This window comes from Corvus hawaiiensis, chromosome 6 (genome assembly GCF_020740725.1).
Source record: "Corvus hawaiiensis isolate bCorHaw1 chromosome 6, bCorHaw1.pri.cur, whole genome shotgun sequence".
Classification (NCBI taxonomy): domain Eukaryota; kingdom Metazoa; phylum Chordata; class Aves; order Passeriformes; family Corvidae; genus Corvus; species Corvus hawaiiensis.
The window spans coordinates 62,458,945-62,484,426 of NC_063218.1; the positions used below are offsets into that span (position 1 = coordinate 62,458,945).

At 41.6% G+C, this 25,482-nt stretch overlaps 1 protein-coding gene and 1 long non-coding RNA gene across 12 annotated transcripts in view; one reads left to right on the forward strand and one right to left on the reverse strand.

Annotated features, from left to right (window-relative positions):
• Positions 1-25,482, reverse strand: part of NAV2 (neuron navigator 2) — a 366,621-nt gene that overhangs the window by 129,727 nt on the left and 211,412 nt on the right. For all 11 annotated transcript variants that reach the window (XM_048306045.1, XM_048306044.1, XM_048306043.1 and 8 more), the window contains exons 2-3: positions 16,346-16,463; positions 13,036-13,088 (exon numbers count right to left, since the gene is read on the reverse strand). In XM_048306045.1, the coding sequence (XP_048162002.1) occupies positions 13,036-13,088; positions 16,346-16,463 (171 nt within the window). The remainder of the gene's footprint in view (positions 1-13,035; positions 13,089-16,345; positions 16,464-25,482) is intronic.
• Positions 807-16,173, forward strand: LOC125327092. The gene is made up of 3 exons (XR_007204129.1): positions 807-865; positions 13,533-13,620; positions 15,598-16,173. It is a non-coding gene; the product is annotated as an uncharacterized LOC125327092 (long non-coding RNA).

The window sequence follows — 25,482 nt, forward strand, 5'->3', positions numbered from 1 at the left end:
TTGATTTAATAATTCCTGAAACATTGCAACCAAAAACTGCATCCACTGTATGCATAAGGAAGGAGACAGACACCAAGCCCCACACTTGGTCTCACGTAACAACCTTTATTCTGTGAAGTGTGGAGACATCAAAAGGAAACATGAAAATCCAGCTGCCCTGTAAGCTCCTGCCTGCCCTCAAAAAAATACACAAGTGAGAGCTAAGGCAGCATTTTAGAACCTGAGCTCCCAGCAACAGACCTGAGCTCCCTGTCCTGCTCAAAGTAATAAAAAAGGACCAGGGAAGCTGCCAGGAAACCTCCCACATGGATTTCTCTCAGGGTACATTAATTTATTGTCTATAACTATAACAATAAAAACATTTTCTTCTATCGTGGGGGGGGGGGGGGGGTGAAGTTATTGGCATTGCTGAACTGTGATTTCAACAATTAGAAACACTTTTATCAACCTCATTATATTTTGAGATATAATATAAAGTACACAAAGTATATAGTACACTTTGAGTAAATGATATACTCCAAAATCCAGAGAGGTACCAAAATACATTTCCTGTACTGCTCAGACCTTAAAGCTTGGAGCAGGGTGCAGTTCAAAGGTTCATTTATCCACAGTTCAGTATGATCCAACAGTCAATTGATCCATTTCCTTCTTCAGTACTCAACCACCCTTTCAAGTTTTCAACATGGCTCTTTTATTGAGGTGATTTGGGACTTGGCCAGAAAACCAAAGTTCACCTTTTCAAGAATAAACACCACATAAAAGGATCAATCCATTCCTACTACCTGCACTTAACAAGCTGCATCATTCCAAGAACATTTCCAGACTTCCCCAGCTGTGAGCAGATGTCTCCTCTCCCAATAAGCAGGTTAGTGACTATGATAAGCAATATCTCATCCCCACTCCAAATCTGCAGCTCTCTCAGTCCTGCTCTGCTTGCTTCTCTTCCCAGGCCCCTCATCTTTGCATAAACTCTCTTTTAGGACAGAGTGAGCACAGCATTAAGATTTACATCTGGGTAGTGAGTTCCTCATCCATGTCCTCTTTCTTGGTGCTATATAGCAGTCTTTACTGATGTCCTAATCTCATCCTATTCAGATTCAAGGAGTCCCGCCTTTAAAATCATTCCATTTCTCCTATGGGATAACCCCCCAGTTTTTCTGAGCATTGTAGCCACTGAATTAAGATACAGCACTCCCGTCCCCAGACTGATGGATGACCCTCCCTCACAGGTCTGTATCTGGACCACAGGCTGAGCAACCTGGAACCTCACTGCCACATGAAAGGTCAGATGGGCTGCCTTGCCAAGCCAGTGGTAATGCCCTGCTAAAAGCTGTGAGAAACAGGGGTTCTTGGGTGCTGTACTGGTATGGAAAATACCCTAATTCCATCAGGCATGATGAAAAAAAGTGGGAGTAACAGGGATGTGCAAAAGTAAACCCTTTATATTCAGAAAACAAAGAACTAGGATAAAATCCTGTGGGGATGTACAGCACTGCACATATGAGGAATTCACTAAAAGAATGAAACTGAAAGATATAAAGGCATCAATAACTGATAAGATTTACACAGTATCTGTGATATTAACAATGTTACATGGCAGCGTGGCAGGAATGTGAGGAATTAGTTGATTTTGAAGGAAAAACTGAGCTTGAAAAAGAAAACAGAAAGAGATTAGAGAAAATCCAAGAAGAAAGTGAAACACTGAATGAAGGATTATAGCTAAAGCGATTAAAATTTAGTGTTGGTAAGAATTCAAGGTCCTTCCCACACAACAACTGCTGGCCTGAGTCAAGAACCCTGTTCTTGGCTGAATCAGTCTAATGCCTCAGAAACCACGCTGCTTGTTTGACGAGGTGAGTTCCCAACAATGCAACTTGTCATGAATTTCACTCACAAAAGCTCCAAGGAAGGATTCTGCCTCTGGCCCCTGCTGTATCAACTATTAATGATATGAAAATCTTGTTTTATGGAGAAAGATGCCCCCAGTGCAGGCAGGGCTGGAGACAACAAGCTCTTCTGAAGCAGCAGTGTGGTAGGTAGACCATTTAGATGCGTGTAGGATAGAGGTGAAGTTTCTGGACAGATCTCAGCTAGATGGTAGGAAAAAAATTTTTCCCTGTGAGAGTGGTGAGGCCCTGGCACAGAGAGCTGTGGCTGACCCTGGATCCCTGGAAATGTTCAAGGCCAGGTTGGATGGGGCTTGGAGCAACCTGGGATAGTGGAAGGTGTCCCTGTCCATGGCAGGGAATTGGAATGAGATGGTCCATAACGTCCCTTCCAACCCAAACCATTCTATGATTCTCAGCAAAACCCCAATGACTCTACATCCTGGTGACTTCCAACACAAAGTACAGTTGCCTCCTTGTAATTACAGCACTCAGCAGCAAATCATCACCCAGACTCTGTAGGCCCTTCTTTTGCCAAGTCCACATATTGCTTAAACATTTAAGCAGATGTGAAAGGACTGGATTTGCCAAAGGGGAGTGGATATTTTCTGTTTCACTATGAGCTACAATTGTTTTTTGGCTGACAATTCTGATTTCTCACTTGCTTTGTTTAACACAGCAAAAGCAAAGCAGGAAAGATGGCAGCTGGATGCTCTCATTTCCTGCCTATCCAAAACAGGGGAAAGCTGTGCAAAAGAAGGAAAACCAAGCACAGCCATCCACAGTGATTATCTCACTCGGAAACATTACCAGGAGTATCCAAAACTGAGCCTTATTAAACTTCCTGGCCAAAATCATCAAATGACTTTGCAATTTTAGACTGCCACATTTAAACTATTTCAGGCGTAATCAACTATCAACATGTGCTATCAGTCCCACATCATTGTATGACAGGTATTTATTCTGAGATGTCCCTAAATGCCAACTGAGGACTGCTGAGCCCACACCAGAGGGGCTGCAAGCCTCCAGGGCTCTTCCTCCTCCTCTCTTTTAATTAGGAGATTATGAGAAAAAAACCCCCAACAGCCCCGCAGAATTAAATTTCTGTTGAGACATAAGATATCAAGTGTCATCACTCCCATTCTCATATTCAGAGAGAGAAAAGCTACCAGAAAACTTCCTCTTAACATCAATAACGTGACAAGATGGGAGCAGAAGGCATCATGGCTAAGTATTGTACGTGGAGAACTGTCCAAGACCAGATCATCACACAAGTCTTTGTTCTTGTCATATAGCAGCAATTTCAATTCCTATTCTTGCCAGTGCTAGAGAGAAAACATGCCCTGGCCTGTAAGAGCAGAACAGGATATGCCAGAAACAAATAAAAAAAACCCCAAACCCAAAATATCCCCACCCTGTAGCCCATAAATGGAGACCCACAGGTGGGCACTGACGTGTGTTGAACATTGACTATGTCAGACAAAAACCTGAATATGGAAACTGCCTCCAGCCAAAGCTGTCTGTCCAAGTCAAACACACAAGGCAAAGGATAACCAGTGCTGCCCTTGTCACAGACACGGATGTTTTTCTCAAACAAAACCCAGAATTAAACTTGTTGTAGGGTTCGTCACTTACAAACCAGGGAAGTTTCTCACACTGTGATGCAAGACCTCTGCTCCCAACTTTTACAGCCATAAATGGGGAGTTTTTATGAGCTTACCCAGAAAACCCACTTCTTATACTGAAACCAGTGCTCTCCATTGAACTTGTGGCTCAATGTTATGTGTAGGACATTAATTTTCAGAAGAAAAAAGACTGAATTCATATGAAAGTTTTTAAAGCCTCACAAACCTTTATGCAATATTTCAGCAGACTTCACATACAGTGCAGAAGCAAGGAAATAGCCTAACACAAGCTGTTTCTTAGGACAAAATCTATTCCTTGACTGTATTTTTGAATAGTCTTTTACCCTCATATTTTTATATCCTACAGTTTAGAAAGAGCCTTAAAATCTTAAGTCATTACATTGGGAATCCTTAGAACCCTGGAGTTTTGGGGGAGGAAGGGCTCTCCATTCCAATAATACCTCATTTGCTCTATTTCCTAAACATACTTATATATAAAAAATACCAAAGCAGAACTGCAAATTCCATTTGTCCCAGAAGGATATAAATACTAAATCTTATGGCTCTGTTTAAAATAAATCTTCATTAGTAGTTATCCCAATCAAAATGTATCTTTTTAAAAAGAAAATAATGTGTCACTCCCCCAGTGTTCATCTGCTGCTCCTGACTGCTTGGATAAAAATGTCTCCCAAAATTAAGTTTCAGGCTTTTGACAGAACTTGGTGGGCACCTTCGAAATAGAATAAAAGATGTAACATAAGGGCAAATTAAGCTAATCCATATTCTGAAGCCAGGTTGTGACAGATCTACCCACAGAAACAACAATCTGTTCAAATGTACATGAAGAGTTGACTCTTCTCTTAAAATTGCCTTAATTTGGCTTTTTTAAAGACGAGGAAAGTTTGGGCACTAGTCTAAGGCTGGAGAACCAGCCTAAGCCTCATCTCGTGCATCCTCTTCTCTCTGACCCCAGTAAAACCTTTGCTATCCTGTGTTTCCAGCTCTTCCTGCAGAAATAATGGGACAAATATTCAACATTCACTCCCAACAGTGTGAATAGAAATGAGGGCAGCAAAGCCCCACAGAGAAAACTGTGATTCACACTGCCCAAAATTTCTAATGACAACAAAGAGCATCCAAGGGGCACACTTGTATTGTGAATGGATTCAGGCTGTCCAGGGCAACTCCCAAGGTTTGCCAAAGCTGATCTGCTCAGGGAGGGGTACATGGAGGGTTGTAGAAATGTTCCTGCTTTATTCAGCTTTTCAGGTTTCTTTCAGGTTTTTTTTTTTTCAGGTTTATTTATTTAAAACAGAAACTTTCCCATGGGGAAAAACAAAAGTAAAGAGCAATTTCTTTGAAAAATATCCCTGGAAATATTATTTTTGGATTAGCTCTTCAGGATCAGACCTTTGAAAAGTTAAAGTGGATAATTTGTGAATAATTTGAAATCTTGAGATGTTCTAAATTATGATTAAGCAACAACAAGCTTAACTTTGCAAAACAAGTATCAACAAAGAATCCTGCCTCTGGAGAATCATTAATTTAGGATATAGACTAAATGCTCTTGACAAGATTTTAGCACATACCACAGTAACTGTATTTCTTGGCACTGCATCTGTTTATGTGTAACCGAAAAGAGGAAAAGGTGGGGAGAAGCCATGGCTGTGCTCAGTAAACCCACAATGAGGACAGCAGTGACTCTCACAGATGCATTATTTCCACCTTCCCTGGCTCCTCGTGGAAGACCCTTTTCTATCTGGGGCTCCCAGGCTGAAAGTTACGTGCTGTGCAATCGGGAAAAGGGGGAATGGCTTTAAACTGAGAGAGAGCAGGTTTAGATCAGACATTAGGAACAAATTCTTCCCTGTGAGGGTGGTGAGGCCCTGGCAGAGGTTGCCCAGTGAAGCTGTGGCTGCCTCTGGATCCCTGGAAGTGTCCAAGGCCAGGCTGGATGGGGCTTGGAGCAACCTGGGATAGTGGAAGGTGTCCCTGTCCATGGCAGGGAGCTCGGAACTAGGTGGTCTTTACGATCCCTTCCAACCTGAATAATTTAACCATTCTATGATCAAATCTAAAATAACACCAATATCTAGCAAAGGTGGACTCCTTCCTAAAACATCCTTGAAATCTACATAAACCAGTACTTTTCAAAGTGCACAAGTGCTTAAAAGGAAGGATTGACACTAACACCACTCAGTGCACCAAGCGCTGGCTGCTCCCTGTCCCCAAACACCAGCTCAGATGTTGAAGGCTCTGTGTATCATTAGCTTGAATTTGCAGCAGGAATCCAGGATTTAGCGAAACTTGTTTAGAAAGAACCTCCTGCAATGCAGTCACTGACAGTTGTTCATTTCTAAAAAAGGTCCCTGGGAAGGGAGCTGCGGCCACAGCCCGTTCCCAGGCGCAGCGTTCCCTCCCCGCCAGGCTGACAGGCATGCTTGTGCCTGAAGGCTCACAGCTTCACCTGTTCCCAAGGGATTTACTCCAGTGGCACCAACACATATGTGCCCCCTCCTTCCTTGCACCTGGATCCTGGATAACATCTCCTACTGAAATTCCCCTGCATAACTGCTCAGAACAAGTGCAACGATACTGCTGGTACATGTAAAAATAGCTCTGCATAAAAACCAAAAGAATAAAATGCTCTAGATATGCACTACCTTTAATCATAGCTAATTAAAATAACCATTATCACACCGTTATTGCTTAGTGTATAAGCAATGGCTGGAAATGAAAGATCTGTGACAAGACACAGAGACAAAAAGTTTATTTCTCTGGACTATTCAATTCTTTGTAACAGCTATGATCTGTTTACACAGATATTCCACAGTGAAGAGCTTATCACTACATCTCCTGTAAAAAGAAAGAAACACCCAGGCATGAGAAGTAATTTCCATAAAAATAGCCTTAATTCTTACATCACAAAGCTGAAGGAGAATAATAAATGAATTTTTACTTCCTCCATCGTCAAATGAAATCAACCTAACCTTTTCTTCTTAGTTAGAAAAGGTTCTCGTCCATGATTTCCCAGTTTTCCCCTTTTATGCCAAGCACAGCAAGAAACTATGTGTTTGCAAATTATTGCATAAAAGATATATCTATGTAATAATTTTACATCAGTAATGGTCATGGCAGAAAATTATGTTAATGGTGCTTCTAGACTTTGGGGTAGGTGTAAATGTATAAAGCTGCAGACATCTCCATATACACATGTGGAATGACCCTGGCCCCTCAATCCCTTTGCTGTTTCACGTATTTAGTCCATATGGGGGACTAGAACCATAGGTATTCAAAATGCAATAAATTCATTTAACTGCAAAATAAATGATCAGAGAATCTAATTCTGTCTTTACAGTGAAGCTTATATATTTCCTTTTTTCCATAAAAATTACTTTGTTGCTCTTTATTGAACCTCACGGTGTTTCAGAGACAGATGATGTACAAATTCTTGCATCACTGTAACGGGTGAAGAATTGAGAGTAGCCCACTGGGGACTACGAAGGTGAGCCATTATGGGAATGAAATGAGAGTGCCAGCAGCAATGTCTCCAAAGGCACCCTATACACCCATCCAAGGGACAGAACAGGAGGCACACACTGCCTTATCACACATCCCTGCATGCTGAAAGAGTTCTGGAAGCCTTCCCCTCCAGAAATGAAACAAATCTCTGTTTAGTGACACTGCCATGCCTCATGGCAGGGAGATGTACATATTGGCCTTTCCTGATCCGGTCCAGCTCTATTTATCCTGTTATTTTCTACACAGGATGATGATGTGGTTTTATTTAGACTGCAAGCTCTGCAGCACAGAAACCTCTGATCCAACCATGCCTATCATTTTACCATGCACAAATGGTAAGCATGGCAGCATAACAACAGTCTGGGCATCTGGAAAAAAATAGAGACAGTAAAATCAATCTTATCTTGGAGCAAGAGTCATATAAACTGAGGCTGAAGGACAGATAAGTACAAGCAACCTGGCAGATCATCTCTGTAGTAAATCATTCTTGTCTACATCACAACATGGGCTCATACACGACCAACAGAAACCCTGAGAGCTGAAAGAAAATGCTTTCAGCATTCCGGAACTTGCTATTTGGCCACGTCCCTGCACGGGCAGTTGCAGCAGCCAAGCCAGTGTCTGTCACTGGCCAGGCTGGCACAGCACTGGCGGATGTCTTCCCCCTCAGCTGACCTGCAGCTGTGAGGAACTGCACCACAGGTTAGGGCCAGAAGATGCCCATCTGTTACCATGGTAACATCAAACCAGATTAAATTTCTAAACATATGCTCCTGGTAAAATACAAGCTCCCCAGGCAAAGTGGAGGAAGGCTTAGAAGATGGGAAAGTTGCCTTTACTACATTTGCTCAGCCTTGGAGTTGGATTACTTGAGAATACATGGCTATATTTAACCCCTGGGATATGTTTCCAAAAATCCTACGCTAGGAATTCACAGAGAAAAAACGTGCTTGTGATGCTTTTGATCTTCAGCAGAGCTGCTCCCCTGAATTAGCAGCACATGCCCCCGGCAGCAGAGCCCTCTTTGGCTTTGGGGGGCTGGAGCAACAGCCTGGCAGATTTATTGCACCTTGCTATGGCAACGTTTGGACAACACTGGCTGTATAAAACTGCTCAAAACGTTTAGAGTGGGTACCTGCTCTCAAAGACCAGAGACAGAATTATTTTCCGTGAGAAAACAAGCAACTAAGAATTTATATTTTTTTTTAACACAGCAGCTCCCTCCCTTAGTGGGTATTACACACACGTAGATAGCTGCTCGGGTGATGCAGATGGTTTCAGCTCCTATCAGTCCTTCATGAATGTGCGAGCCCAGCTATCTCCTCTAAGTATGGGCCACATCACGGCAGCACTCACATTCATTACATCAATTCATTGAAGTGTTCTTGAGAAAAAGAACACAGAAATATGGACAACGTGCCCTACACACTAACTAGTAATGGAGATTTCAACATCTATGCTCTTTCGATAATTAAAGAAAAATTTAAAAATTCATGGAGCTGGGAAGGATCACACTGAGGAGGGAAGTGGGTACCTTTTTCCAACAGCTGAGTTAATATTCTCAGCACTGCTCAATTCAAAACCAAAGTCCCCACCAGGGACTGGAGAATTTCCATACAAACTGTTCCTTGTAGGTGTCACATACATTACAAAACAGCTCATTGTCAGAACACAAGAAATCAGTCAAATATTAAAATAACAGTCAAACTCCCATTACTGGAAGTAAGGTTTCCTTGAAAATTAAGTTACTGTACTGAAAACACAGCCTTCATCTCAACTTCCATAGAGTTCTTGGGAAGAAATGCTGGCTGTGACCCACACTGCAGTAGAAGATCCCTTATTTGCAAGACAAACAGCAGTAGGAAGAGTGAATGATATTAGTTTACCACTACAGCTCGGTATCTGCATCAGAAAGAGACAACTCTTAAAAACTTCCTGTCAACACATGAGAAAAAGAAATACCTCACTTTTGCTATTTGAGAACAGATACTTACAGACACAAAGTGATCCTGAAAAATAATAAAGCCTGAGCACCAACCCACAGGCAAACCACAGTAATTTCCTCGCTTATTCATAGGAGGTGCTGTGGTGTTTGTTAAGCCTACGTGCCTTTCTGTTGCTCCAAATTCTTGTCTTGGGTGTCCCACAACTTCCCCAGACATGGGAAGATGAAAGTCTGGTATATCCACCCACGGATTCCCCAATTCTCTTCCTTTCAGCACATTTCAGCTTTGCTATACTTGTACATGTATCATGTAGCATAGACAATTCACACACTTTGGGGTTTTTTATCATTTTACAAATGTAAGTGCTATGAACCTTTTTAGAAGAGGTAACATTCAGCACTTGCAAAGGCACCCACATCAAGAAGAATAATCTGTAGTACCCAGGAGGGCAGGTACTAACCTCCCATATTCTGCAAGATGCCACATGTTAAACTCTAAAATCGTGCCCTTGAAGCAAGGAAGGAAAAAAAAGAAAAATATCTGTTTTTTTATAAACAAACAATATTAGCAGAAATAGCCCTATTCAGGTTTATTCACCTAACTCTTCTTTTCAGAAGTGTGCAGGAGAGGAAACTGGCCTTGATTTATTGTCCGTCACCCAGTTATCAAGAACCATGCCAACATTTTCTGGGGTTTTATTTTAAAAACCCAAATGCCGCAGTGATCTCCAAATGTTCTTCGTCCCAGAGCCTGTGCTCCATACAAGTACATCCTCTATTACCCACAGTATTTTCTGCATCCAGCTGGAACTAATCATCAGAATTACAGGCTTTTGTTTAGACAAATATCTACAGTACAAAAATATAGAGGTTTGGGAAAAAAAACCCTGAAACAGATTTTTTGCAGAGGACAAGCTATAGAATAGCCTATAATAGATTATATAAAAGGCAGCCAACTCTTATCTGGAGCAAAGGAAGACAGGGATACTCCCCTCAGCAGAACAACCCAGACAGGATGATAATGGGAGGACAGGTTCTCACCTAAGTGATTTTTCACGGAGCCAGTGGGGTCCTTGTCATTTTTGGCACCGGGACGAGGTTGATAAGCACTGATGGTCCCACATGGTTCTGCAGTACTAAACTTCACTTGACAAGGCTTATTAGCACTGGCTTGGAGCCTGACAGACCCAAGCTGTCTCTAAAGCTCAGTTTGGGCCAATTTGCCTGATGCTCTCCAACACTGGGAACAAGGCAAAGAGGCCGGATCTGGCTCTGCAGAGAGCTCCCTCAAGTTTGGCATCACCGGCTTGGGACTGTGCCACATGGAAGCAAAGACACTTTTTTCCCCCCACTTCCTTTAATGGACTTGGGAAGACACAGATCTGGTCCAGCTTTCTAAGCTGATACACCTGGCTGGGAGTGAGCTGATTCTTCACAGCTCAAGGCATTGGAAGTCTACAAAGGGAAAAGAGGATGGTAGAAGGCATCCCTCTGAGATCTGTATTTCTATATTCTAGATCTAGATTTCCCTCTGTATTTCTATATAATGACCAAAGTTAAATCTCCCTTTATTGGTGCTATGTTATTTTTTTTTTTAATCCCCCCAAATCTCCTCATCTGTGCTGCCCACCTTTCAAGCACTCTAATATGGGTAAGTGTCGCCATTGTACCGAGAAACGGCAAGAACCACGACACAAGTCCAAGGAGAAAATGGAAAATGGAATCATTTTATTAATTACAAGCTGGGTTATGTAACTTGGTTCGCAAGAGAACATGATATGATTGGTCACTTGACCATCTGCCTCTCAGAGTGATTGGTGGAATGTTCTGACACCCATTTCAAAATATTTTCTCTAGTGTACCATAACAGCTTGGAAAACAAGTTCACAGGTGCAAGATAAAGTCTTGGTTTACAAAAATCTCTACACTGTTTTCAGCTAGCTTGCATGAGAAAGGAAAACTTCACAAAATGCTTCAGCAGCTGGAAAATTCCTCTGCTCCTAGCTTTTTAGCATCCACAGATAAGGACACTCTTAACTGAGAGACTCATTTGAAAAAAGACTGGATATTACCTAGGTATCTGGATGGCCTTGCCTCTGCCACCTCTCAGAGCCAGAGGCAGCAGACGCAAACACCAGCTCCCACACTCTGCAGGACCCTGTAAGCTGCATTAAGAGCATGCACTGAAGTGCAAAGGCTGAAGACTGCTGTACCTAAAACAAGCACTGTAACACGTTTGTCCCGGACCTGCCAAAGTGTCCTTTGGACACGTGTCCCTAAACACTGCAAGTAACTGCATGAACACCAACCCATGAAGATTCCTATGTTCTGCCTTAGAAGAACCATGGAATGATTTGGATTGGAAGGATCCTTAAAGATCATCTAGTTTCACCTTCCACTTGACCAGGTTGCTCCAAGCCCCATCCAACCTGGCCTCAAACACTTCCAGGGATGGGGCAGCCACAGCTCCTCTGAGCAACAACAGTATTTTTATAGTCAGATGACAAAGAGCTCTGTAAGCATGGGCATCCGATAAAAGCAAGCCCTAAGCACAATTCTCATTTTTTTCACATGAGGAAAACTGCTGGGGATGCCCAGCTGTGACTGCAGGTCTCAGGAGTGGGGGGGGGCACAGTCTCACTCACCTCACCCTCCTGAATGAGCAAGTGGAGTAACATCAGCGCAGGGAACGCAGACCAAATGCATCCTTCCACCCCTCTCCAGCATTCCTGACCCAGCACATGCCTCCGGCATGCCTCTGCTTATAACCTGATCCTGCTTCCATAAGCAACCTACTACATGCATCCCACAATCCAACAGAGCAATGCTTTCTCTTCATTGAGAGTAATGACTTGAAGTGACTTTTTTAGCTGCAACGTCCTGCAACTGGTTACAGACTCCAGTCCTGAATGAAATTCAGTTCTTCCGACACACTTGCGGAACATTAAATTACAGTAATTGTCAAGATTTCCTCATTATTTATACTCCAGACAGCTGCTGTGGCTACAGCAAGAACAGCAACCACCCTCTTCAAAGCAGTAAGAAGTAGCAATGATAAATCTTTCTGATGGCTTTCTTTTTACAGAGCGCTTGCTCCACAGTTCCAACAAGATTGATAACTTCCAACAAGCAACAAAAAGCCAGAGGAGAAGAGCAGAACAGAGTGTGGGTTTTGACTTAAGATGTCAAGCTCTCCTTAAATCTTTATTTCATTTTACTACATTGAGTGGCTGTGCTCATGTTGAAGTCATGGAGGTAGGGGCAGTGAGGAACAGTCATAAAAATAAAAAACATTAAAATAGCTGCACACAGAGAACAGATATCCAAGTGTTCCAAAGCAAGCATTTGCAATGCTAAAGGAAGATACTAGAATTTATGTTGTAGAATCACTTTTTCTCAAGATACAGAAGGAAGTAATCTTCTTTGAAGTATCATAAATTTTAAATGCTCTTCATTTGAATGCATTTTAAAAACCAGTTTCTTATTATCTGTGTTCTTAGTAAAATTCTGCTATACTTTTAGCTTCAGCAATACTCACAGCAGATATACTCTTGAGGTATTATATGCTTTTAATTTTCCTGGACTGATTTTTGGTTCCCTAGATTTGAATACTAGATACAAGGAAGATACAAACCAACTTCTTATCTGTCAACAAGTTGCATCTTGAATTTTACTATTCGAATTTTTTTGTATTTCATGCATATTGCTCATTTATTTTGTTTCATGTCAAAAGATACAGGAACTCTTAATCATACTTTCAAATATCTAATTCCTTATTTCTCTACGTTTCTGTTTAACTACGTGGTATTTCAGAAATATAAAGTAGCAATGTAAGAATAATCTCGACTGTAAATACGCGATAAATTATAAGGCCTGACTCAACTACTGTGGAGTATAATGGGGCAAGAACTGTAATATTAATGTTCTGAAGACTACACTTTTAGTCTCACTACTGTAAAATTTTAATTAAAAACTGTTATTAAAAGTCTCAGACATTGAACTCCCACACTATCACTCAGCCACGCACACACAAACAACAGATCACTTTACTACTTACCATTTGAGACCTATTTTTTGGGCAGCCATTGATGTCTTCAATCTTTTCATTTGCTGAAAATCGAAAAAAAAGAGGCAATAAGGCAAAAAAACTAAACCAAGGGCATTTATTCCAGTGATTTCCTGAGCACTTGCTGCCAGCTCGGTAAAGGGGTTTTGGATTGTAGCTGTCCAGTCCAAGTGAATGTGTGAAACACTGAGAGCCACAAAAAGAAAAAAAGCAGCTGGAGGTCTCTACTGGGCCATGCCTCCAGAGACAGCTGGGGCAGAAGCCAACTGCTCTGACAACTTCTTGTATGGTGACAGGGAATTCCTTTAAACTACAAAAAAGATGTAAGCCCTGGAAGCTGAATCACTGCTGGGTGGCAAAGCAAGCACTACATACATAGAGATGTTAGCATGGCAGGTGGTTTTTGCTTGGAGAGTGAATACAGGTTTTAAATCCAAACGAGAAATTTATGATCAATAACTCTAATAATTTTTTTTTCTTTTGTAAAGCACAAACCATGAAACAACTTTTCAAGATTCTTGACCATGGCTTACACGCTACCCCAACCTGCAGAAGAACACAGTTTCCAGCTTCAAGGTCAGCGTAAAACAATTAAATCCCTGAGGTGGATAATGTTTGCCTCAGAGTCTGAGTTTGCTCAGTTTCAGCTTTCAGCCTTGGATGCTGACATGACTGTGTTTGAGTCTGAAGAACCAGTTACAACCAAAGTTCAGTTTCCCATAGTTTTTTCACTGTAATAAAGGCAGGTGCTCACATCCCATTTGATTCATGCATTAAAGCCATATTTTGCAGCAGTCCCACATGTTCTCAGGACACCAGTCAGAACTCCATCACTCCATCCCCCCCCATGGCTTCCCTCAGTTAGGAGGATTGCATTTGGCACAGTATTCCAGTAGCAGTCATAGCCACGAGAAACAAAGCAGTAAGACAACTTCACTCTTGCCTGGTAGGTCCCATTTTACACATCCATGTCACAGTACACCTTTATCCCACAGCAATGCAACTAAAAACTGATGCTAATCTGAAAGAGACTGCAGCTAAATCCACAGTGCACTCCCCAGAGTGCTCCATCAGCCTCTACACATGAAGAGCACACACTGCTTCCAGGAATGCCATCTCGGATTTAGTCATACAGAAACAAAGATGAATTCATTAAATCCCATTTTCCAAGTCCTGGGCACCCATCTTGTAATATTCACTATCTCTCACTTTAGTACCATGCAATATCTCCATCAACTAAATTTATAACACTTTTAAAAATTGAGAGCTGTATTACTATAAATTGGCACCATTATAATTACTTGAAAGGAGACTAATGAACTTGTGAATGAGCTGTCCATTGTTTAGAACACGTCTACAGAGATACCTCTAAGTAGCCTCCAAGTGTATCTGCATTCATGGATTTCAATACAGCTACTATGTTTATATGGCATTACTAAGGCATATATTACTTACACATTCTTTTACAAGCTCATAAATTTTGAACTGAAATGAACCAGGATGCTGTGAATACATTTTAATTGACTTGCAAATAGCTACTTTTACACATAGCACACCATAACATTAAAAAAAACCCTCTCCTGCACTGCATATCAAAGCTTTCTTACTGTGTAGTTAGGAGAAAAGCTGGGATTTTTCAGGCTACAGATAAAACTGCTTCTGGGTGTGAAAGCCCTCCCCATCTTTGTGACAATGAGATGCAGCTGCCTAAAGCCATACACAGCAGATACAAATTACTTTTCTTCACTGTTAATTTGGAGGATTAAATTGAGAATGTTTAAATATGACCTTCCTTTCACATGAAAAATGTTCTTTGAAAAAGACATTCTTCCCCTCAAACTTCAACTTTGAAACCTTGCCGACCTTATCTTAAATATTAGCCAAAAGGCAGCTATAAAATGACCAAAAAAAAAAAAAAGCAGAAGTGATCAAAGCAATAATTGGTTATGTATTTTAGAAGGAATAATTTGAATTTCATAAGGGTTTTCACAAGTCAATACTCAAAGAGCTACATTTAAATATTTGGCAGAAATAGCCACGTCCACATTTTGATGGTGGTATTCTTGCACACATGCTCTAAGTTTCCTACAACAGTGTTAAGGCAGGATAGCTAGATAGGCATGAAAGGAATCAACACCTAACTGCTCCTGGGCTTCCAAAAATCTTTCCTATTAAAGGAAATGGATATAGGACGGAGCACTGTTCATAGTGAATACCTGTCAACACACACCAATTAATTCATGGCCTGTTTTTACACCTCTGTAACTGCACAGCAGGTCTACAATGCTACTGAGATATAATGTTGCTCTCCAACAGAGAGACAAAATCTTTTTTAACATATCCCAGCAGAATCACTGGAAGATGTTTCACAGCGTCATCTCAGAACAGGGCTTGCAGATCCATACCTTCGAGGCAGGAACTAGCTCCCTTACAGCATCTCAAACACACACAAATATGCAGGCACTGATGTCCTGTTGTTCATTGCTGGCTTCTTAATTTGCATCTCAAATCTGTCATCCTGCTCCTAACAATGGTTGTCCTAATTCCCATTAGCGGGCTTTCCCATTCCATCAATCTCCACCGGCCCATGCGTGTGTTTTGTGGCATCCCCAGGACCAGATGGATGAGCCTCTGAAGGAACTAATGAAGGATCCAGGCCCAAGGGAAGAGGGACAATGCGCAGCTCTACACGGAGAAAATTGTTCAGAACTTTCATTGTCTAAAAACGCTAATGCACTAATTTAAGAGAACTAAAGGCTTTGGATAAAATAACTGAGCCTGCACTTGACATTTGTCCTATTGTGATTTTCCTCATCTGAAAACTCGTTATGAAAGATTTCTTTTTCTGCCACATAAAAATTACACCCCTTCTCCTTTCCCAGCTGTATACATGGATCTCCCAAATCCAGCCGGAGGCAGGAGGTTCAACACAGGAGGCAATATCACTGTGAACTATATTCAGACCAGTACCCAAGAGGTATTAGGAATAGTGAAGGCTAACAGCATCCTAGCAGAAAAAAAAATCTCATGAGTTGTTTTTGTTTTTTTTAACATTCAGCCATGTGGAGTAATACTGCTGTGTCAGGGGATTTTATCAGCAACATCCAATGTTTTTCCACTATGCTTTAAGACAAGGCTTTTTCAAATTAATTAGCAAAGCCTCTGAAGGAAAATGATCTACATAATTCCATGCAGTTTGATAGATTCCCCCCCACGCACACTGTGTTTGTGTAGAAGATAAAAGCAGGGATTGTCTGAGCGAGCTGGTGGATACTTGGCACAAACACAGAAAGTCACTCACCTACAACCTGGATTATTTCAGCTAGCAGGACTCCATCAGTCACATCTTGCTGTAGATCCTTTATCAATCTCTTGTGACCAGATTTTGCTAGGTAATGATTAGCCCAATCTGTATAAATCTGTTAGGAGACAGACAAACAAAAATAAACTGTTACTCATAACACAACCTGAAAAATGAGAATTCTTTGTTTATCTTGGTACCGAAAGGCTGATTTCAGATCACTGCTTTTTTCTTCCCTCTTTGAAACAAGTCAACAGCATTAAAATTCACGGCCTTGTGCAGATCAAGTGTTCAGCTTACTGCAGTATGGATTTTTCTATTCAGCAACCTGACATCAAAGCTCATGGCAGTTGATAGCAAACTCCTGAACATGTTACAGCTTGAATGGACCATCAGGAGGTCCACGGAATATTCCACAGCAGCAGTGGAATTCAAGGGATTTCAATTTCCACCCAAGCACTTTTTTTTGTATTTTCCCTTTGACATTTTTTCTTCATGGCTGTTACTGAGAAAATTTTAAAGGCTCTTCTCCCAAAAACACTTCCGGTAGGTATTAGCCATACAGCAGCTTCATTGTGAGGAAACTCCTTTATTGTATTACCAAAGAAACCTTTAAAGGTCCTAAATATCCAACAATTCTAACAAATTCCATCTCACAGGTTAAATAGGCCTATTAAATTGCTTTTAATCTGTTATGAAAACTTCCAGCTGTTGAGATTTATTTCACAATGTATTACCTGAAAACTAAGCACAACAAGCAGCCAAAAATCTCTCTTTAATTTGCACTAAGTACTGCCCATCATATGCCAGCACGACTTATTCAAGTTCGCCAGAAAACTTATAAAAATTTTTCATGCTAGGTTATCAAAAAGAAGCTAAATTGCTTCATTGGAAATTCTGCTTATGAATTAAATAACAGTATTCTTTACATAGGACAATATTCAAAATTAAGATTTCTTTAAAATTACCTATTATGTTCCAAAGAAATAGGGTAAAAACAATAAATATCAGGGTTTTACCCTTTTAAATATCTAAATATTAATGTTCACCCCTACCCTCAAGAGTGTCTAGAATATTGGAAACACATTCACCCCAGTCCAGTCTATCAGTAAGCAGGTGTAGATTCAACATGCTTTCTAGAGCATGAGCCATCCCAACCCTCCACAGACCCAAAAAGCCCCTCTGGGAATGACGAATGTCTCAACACCAGTGTGTGAGTCACTGTCCCAGAGGGAACAAGAGCATCCAGTGTCCAGAAGCCCAGGGAAAGCCCTCCCTGTGCACTGCCCAGGAAATACTGCTTTCCTTCACAGCTACTGATAGATGGAAAGACAAGAGCCCAAGGAGAGGGGTAGCTCTCCAGGTTGAACAACTCCAGCTTTAGGAGAGGTGCTGCAGCCCTCTGATCATCTTCATGGACCTCTTCTGCACTTGCTCCAGTAGATCCACATCCTTCTTACCCTGGGGGCCCCAGGGCTGGTCAGCGCAGATCCTCTAAATTACTGACCCACAGCTACTCGTTTCAGAAGCATCTCAAGCCTTGCATTTCCAATGTGGTGAGGATGTCCTCCTTCATGGCAATCAAAAGCCAACTGCCAAGTCTAGGGGGCAAGTATTTGCCACAAGACAGAGGAACCTGGATATAATACACGGATTGTAATTTCACACTCCTCTTGCACTTGCTGCTTCAATGTTAATGTGATAAAAAGAAGAACAGAGGTTTTGACTAGAGCTACTTTTGTTACAAAGTCTTCATTCGTATTTTTTTTAAAACCTGTAAAACACAACTGGTAGCAGCCATGAACAAATCACTTAATATCTGACAGATATGCCCCTCTTTTCCACCATTTATCCTTTACTTTCCCCTTCACAGAAGCAGGATGTGCACTTCCTACACCAACAGAGTCATGGACTTGAACAGAAAAACACACTGGAACACCTCCGTGACAAAAAAGCCCCAGAGAGCTGAAAAACATCTCAATGAAATAAAGGCTGAGTACATGAGTGATTTCCCCAGCTGACCAATAAAAGGGGCAAAAAACCCACGCTGCACAAACCAGACATTGTGTTCCTTAGCTCCTTTTACAAGAAAACGTTTTCCGTAACAGGAAAACACTTTAAAAGATTCAACGACTTCAAGGAACTAGGATTGACTTAACCTACTTTTCTGCCACATGGTTTTAGCTTTCTTATCTAGGAGTGAAGACATATGAGGAAACAGGTTGCAAACTATTTACTTTGCAAGTGCAAGGGTCCACCCCCCCCACGCCATCCCTGCAATTCAGCTGACAAGGAACTTATCAAACACAATAACCACATTTCCTTTAATGGGAGGGCTGTGATGAATGTCCTAATTTATCACTGAAGGACTTTCAGAAAATTTAAAGTTATACTTTGATGCATCAGTTCCATCCTGGATCATTTCCATGATGCAGATGATCATGCAGTCAGACAAATCCTTGGATCAGCCCTAGAGTAAAAACAGGAGCAGACCTCTCCTGGCAGAGCCTGAAATAACAGCAACAGCAAGACCTTGAGAGCTAGTTAGGATTGATTTTTAAGTCAAATTAACAGCATCAGAATGCGTGGCTGGCATTGCAAAACTGCTATCCTGTACCTGCTTCCTACTGCCCTAATTCCTGTTGCACCCAGGAACACCAGATCTTACATTCATACCCTGGAAATAAACAGAACTGCATCAAAGAAATCCCTCGACTCCCTTAAATCCTCCTGGTAAAGGAGACAGCTTGAAAAACCCCAAATACCTGCTGTCTGATTCACTCCCTATGATAACACATAAAGAAACTCCCTCTGACAGCAAATTATTCTTGTAAACCCCACTTTGGGTGCTGAAGTCAGCCTGTGTTTGGTATCAGAACTACAAGCAAAGTTTTTATGCTTATTATTAAATGCATACCAGTATGGAGGTAATATTTGTTTCTGGGGTATTTAAGGGTGTGGAATATTATTTCATTCCACTAGTTGATGAGGAAAGCATTTCACAGGAAAACACAGATATAATAAACCTGTGCTTCTCTTAAAAATGTTACTGAACAACAATATCTTGCAATATGCATAACATGCAAATTATTATTTTTTAACTGACTGGGCTGTATATTTACAAGCTCTGAAGCATTCTTAGGGATGCAGTATTACCCAGGCTTATTGTCGTAGCTCCTCACGGTCACCACTGATTTTTATGGCATGTATTAAGCAAATCATTGAAACTTTCCAGGATGTTTTCGAAACCTGTTTGTTGCAAGTCTTTGTAATGTACTACACAAATAGATTTCTAATGTTTCTTTTCCTTTTCCATACAAACAAGTGAAAAAAAATATAATTGCACAATGGCTGCTATTTCTAGACACATGAAATACGTTTCAAAGCACACAGTGTTTTCAAATGTTCAAGGCAAATAATTGGAAAAACAATAATAAAAGAAAACACTGCTGAGAAACTTTCCATTTTCCTATCTCTGCACATCCATTATGAGTGCTCCTCAGGTATTTTCAGCAAATGGGTACAAAGTCACATTTGAATATTCATGTGAAAATTACCAGTCTAATTAAAATATAAAAATCTTGTGATAAGAAATATTCAACCCACTACAACCCAAGAGATATTGCCTTATTCTACACACCAGCACAGGCTTTTAAAACTTTTCAGTGATTCCACACAGTATGAAAATCACTGGAGGCAACTTCATTACTCTAGCTACAAAATTCCAGTGAACATGGTGACTTGGGCATTATCACCAAAAGCAGGTCTTTGTGTCCAAGTCAGGCTAATGTTTAACTCGGGTCTAAGTCCCAGCTTTTGTTAAAGGTGGACTCAGCTGTTTGGTAGCTTTTTTTTCCTCTGTAGTGTATGATCTTAGGAATCCAATCATCTGGGAACAAATTAAAAACATATGTGAAAGACTTTTTTCTTCTCTCTTTTTCTCTCCCCCTTTGATCCACCAGATTTGAATTAAGAGTGTTACAGTTAAGTATCAATTTTGGAAATATTCAGTACATTATGAGTCACAGCTGAAACACTAAAAAGTAGTGCAAAAAACAGTGAGGTCTGGAGAAAAAAAGAATCCAAATTCGAAAGATTTTGAAAGCTGTCTGTAAAGAAAAAGGCCTAAACACTGTCTTCCATCAATAAGATTGAAGAATTTTGAAATTCAGTGGGGTTTCTCCCCACTCCCCTTTTCTTAGCCTCACACCTACTTCTTTAAAGCACATTTCAGATGAGAGAGGAATCTTGCTTTCCAGCTAGGAGACCCCTGAAATTTCCTGGCACTCGAAGCCTCTTGTAACATTTCTGGGTGTACTGAGAGAACACATCCACCACAGCCCAGCACACCTCAGCCCACCTGCCCTGTATCTGAACACTGCATCAGTACAAAAGGTGCCTTTTGCAGAATTGGTTGTTTGTTCAAGCCCACACAGCCACCCCCAAGCACTTGAAGAAGGCTGGGGAGCAGAAGTGACCAGCAAAACCAGGATACAGACCATGAATAAAGTCATGGGAGCAGTGAATCCAGGAAGATCCTTTAGAGACCCAGTGTATCTGTGGGGCTGCAATTAGGTTAAGGTGTCAGGTATTATCATGCACTCCAGGGTCTCCTTTAAATGGAAACTACCTGATGTTTTTGCCTCTGAGTCAGCATTCTGAAATACACTCATGAAAAGGAAAGGATTCACATGAAACTACTTGAAAAGAGTGTCTCTCTTCTACTAAAGTAGAAAAAATGCCTGAATCTCTTCCTTTTACTCATTTCCACACACACACAGAAATCTAATTATAATCAACGCCCAAGTAAATTTTCAAATCTTTCTTTCCTTTTCCCTTACCATGTCAGTTCTGAACTAATCAGACTCCGATTGTTTTCTCCGAATAATTACCATGAATCAGGCTCTCATGAATTTGGTAACAGCTGAAGAACATCTTTTTGACATCATGGAGCATAATTAGAGCAGAGCAAGGCTTTCTTCATGATTGAATAGCAGGGTTAGTCACATCGATGAACTCCCATTCCAGAAGAGCCACTACAATGCAGTGCCTGTGCTGCTGCTAACCACACCACACTGCCTGCTGAAGTTCACAGGGAAAACAAAAAACACTCCAAGACCTAAAAATAGCCATCCCATACTGAGATGATCCAAAGGGGAATGCCTGCAGCCCTTACAACGCTACGGGGTTTTGGAAAAGCCCACGAGATACTCACTGCTGCCCAATGTCATGGGGCTTACACATGTGGAGTCACGAAATCCCAATTTTTGACTGGTAACACTAATTGCAGTCTCATGCTGATCCATGCCACAGTCCAACACAGTGATCTCATTAACAGATACCACACTGCAAAGCCCAGAGCTAAAGAGCTAAAGCCAAAGGTTTAGCTGAAGAACTCATCCCTCTGAAGCATCTCTGGCTCCAAGGGAGCACAGGAAGGATAATGGCTATTTTGAAAGTGCACAGAGATTATAGCCCTGACAATATTTCACTGAGTTACTGCCAAAAGGACAACAAGGAAGCACATGGTGAAAAAAATTAAAAATCAAGTTTAACAGCATTTGTCACAGACCTTTTTTCAAAGATTTCTTATAATTTGTGGCCTTAGTTGCCCCTACATGCTTCTTGAATCCTACAGAAGTCTCTATCGTACATCTGTACCATAACACAAATCCCACTACAAGGACAGTGCTGACTCTTCCAGAATGAATGAAGCTTTGCACTGCTATCCAAAAAGACTGCTTCACAGTTTTTTCCCCCCAATACAAGTTCTTGCAAAACAAAACAAAACAAAGGCTTAAAAAGCAGGCCAGAGGACAGATAACGTGTGCCCACATGTCTCTGTGATAATTTAAAGGTATTAGTGGGCTTTGAGCAAAGAGTTCTGTCTGCTCCTTCTCTTTAAGGATACAGCTGAGGGTATGTGGACAGTAGAAGCCAAAGCAAATATACATGGTCCTTAGGGGTGCCCTTGAGCCCCCAGTAATCCCAGCTCAGAAGGAAAGGAGGCAAGCAGTGAATCACTTCTCTCTACTCCAAGACACTGGAAACATCCTGACAGCCAGGATGGGAGCCTGGAGCTTTGTCTACTCAATCCTACCAAGCACCTTGGCACCAAAGCCAGCAAATAAAGGGAGGAAACCACCAGAAACTCCAAGACTGAGGCAGTGATGGGCTGAATTGCAGGTGGATTCCTTCCAGCGGGCAGGTGAGACAGCAAAATTACCTTCCTGGAATGTCACTGTACAGAGAACAGGCCAGGTTGCATGGGGCTTTGAGCAACCTGGTCTAGAGGAAGGTGGGTGCCCCTGCCCATGGCAGGGGGTTGGAATGAGATAATCTTTAAGGTCCCTTCCAACCCAAACCACGCTCTGGTTCTATGATTTGCAATCCCCTAAAAACAGCTGTCACACACACATGCACATATACCTACTAATTAACGTCTAATGTGATGCCAGTACTCTCAATTACCTAAAGGGCTGGAACTTCTGAATTATCATCAACTACTGAGAACTGAGCTATAACCATCTGTAACTCCCATTTGGTTCCCACATTTCTGGGGAAACAGAGGTAACTCTGGTTCTTTTTTTCATTTCTTAAGGCAACTCAACTAAATTATTTATTCTACTCAGATGTGCAAGTGTTTGTTGCAACTGCTTTGAATTATTATCCAGTTGGTGGGGGATATTCTTCTGAATATTACATTTTACTGGACACTTGTGTACATTAATTAGCCTTTGAAAGTTAAATAGAGAAATGGGTAATTTAAACACCACTGGGACTATTTCTTTCTCTCTCTTTAAAGCCTTATTCCCAACTGAGGAGGGCTTTTCTCATGCATATGACTACTATTCAAAAGCAATGGGCTGGCTCACAGCACACAGAGCCAAGCATACGTGTCAATTTTAAGAGGCTTGCAACCTTTCCAGGAATAGAGCCTTGGACTGTCCACACTTCAGAGCAGGCACTGAGTTTGTTTAGAGCAAATCTTTGATGGATACTAAACAGTCATCATGCTTTCAATTGCCCAGCTGGCACCTTTCCTACTCTTACCCTACTGAATATTTTACTATATTTAATATAAAAGAGGAGAAGAGAGAGAATTCCTTTTTTTCCCCCCGCCCCGTTGTAAAGTTTCTAAACCCTGTTACTGACAGGTGCTGCCTACACAGAGGGCTCAATATTCCTCACCAGAGCAGCATTTTGCTCTGCACCAGCCTCGAAGGTGAAGCAAGGACAGTGATTGTGCTGGCATCCGGCACACTGCGCTCTCAATGCTCCCATTATCCACGCTGGCCATATAGAAACCCCTGTCAAGCTGGAGCCACACACCCCGCCAAGCAGGTGGCTGCTCTCTTGTTCCCCCTTGCAAAAAAAACCCCATGAAGTCCTGAATGAGATTGCATTCACACCTGCACCGATTCCTTCACATATCCCAAAGTGAAACAGTTTAGTTTGCTGAGCTGATCAGCAAAACCCATTCCAAGTCACATTTGGCCACAGTGAAACAACTGAATTGATCTCACGCCAACAAATTATAATCTACCTCAGAGAACAAAAGCAACAAATGCACTATTTTTTTCCAGTGTTTTCTAAAAAGTCACCTGAAGTGCACAGCAAGTTATTTTCACATATCACAGTTCTCATACACAAAACAAACCCATTTACATCTACTACCACGCACAAACAGCGACAGAAAAGGGCTTATCTGGAAAGGTGATACATATCTACTCCGAAGAGAAACCACAGAAGATCCTAAGAAGCTGCAGAAGAAAGGGAAAAAAAACCAAAACAAACCCAACACTTCTAAGGCTGAAGTTAGTTACTGTTCAACAGCACCAGTGCCATGATCGAGGAGCCAAGAGCTGCTTACTGTTTTATAATGGTCACAGGAAAATTTACTTCTCCAACGAACAGGGACCTGGAAGGTCATACTACTTATTGGCATATTTAATGTGAATATATTCTGCTTGAGTCCAGCTTGCTCTTCCTTCTCAAGGGGTCCACAGTTAAATGATTATATATATGCTGGCATGTGAAGCTTGGGTGGTTAATTTTAGCTGAAGACACGCATGCACAGTGCTCAGATTTCTGACACAGTCACACTTCACAACTCCCACTCCTCCTGCAGCTCTTCCCTTACACCCCCACTGCTCCCTTCTCTTACTACTGTCTCTAACAGAGTTCCAATGTTTGGCATCAATTTCAAACAGGATAAGTATATTTTATTTTATCAAAGCTATTTACAGCAAGAATAAAGTTCAGCAGGTCTTTTGTGTTGGACACCGTAGGCATTAAAAGAATGATTAAAGAAATTGTTGGGGTTTTGTCTATTTTGTTTTGTTGTTGTTTTGGGTTGTTTGGGGCTTTTTACACAATCAGGAGACTTTCCACCTATTATAGAGACAACTCTCTTCATGTAAATGCTCCTAACATCTATGGAAATTTATGCTCTGAAAGGAAACCCAACACTCTGCACGACAAAAAACTCCAGGTACACCCTTTTTATAACTTTGGAGCATTCACAGTATTTGAACGTTTTGTCTCACAAACGCAAGCTAAAAAGCATCAGGCTGAATGAGACCTGGAATGGACACACATAGCCTGGTGCAGCAAGGGCTGCCTGCCCTCTGGCAGGACCCCACCATGTGCAAGTCAGCCCTAATTCCATGGTCTGACCACTGTTGCTAGCATGCCTTAAAAATACAGAGAATTGGCACTTGTAAGATGCTTGGCTGGAATTCTTTATATTAAAAAGAAATAACACAGCCGATGTTGCCAAGGTGAGAAGCAAAGGCTGCTTCACCTCCCCTGTTGCCAAGCTGAAGGATAGATGCCTGACATTTTCACTGTTGATTTTTCAAAAGGCACACTCCTGCCAGAGTCAAATCCGTGCGGCTCTTTCAACTGCTCCATGAAAAGCAAATAGCCTGGGAGCCACAGTGTCTCCACATCAGCTCTCCCCCCAGCAAAGCCCCCTCACCCTGGCAGAGGTGGGTGTTTGTTTTGGGGAGGGGGAGGACGAGTGGGGCTTTGATGGAGTTTGAGGAGAACACGATGCACTGTGACACGAAGTAGCTGCTTTACCCAAACAGCTCAGAGGACCGAGGCTCTGATGTGCTCAGGACTGTGCTGGG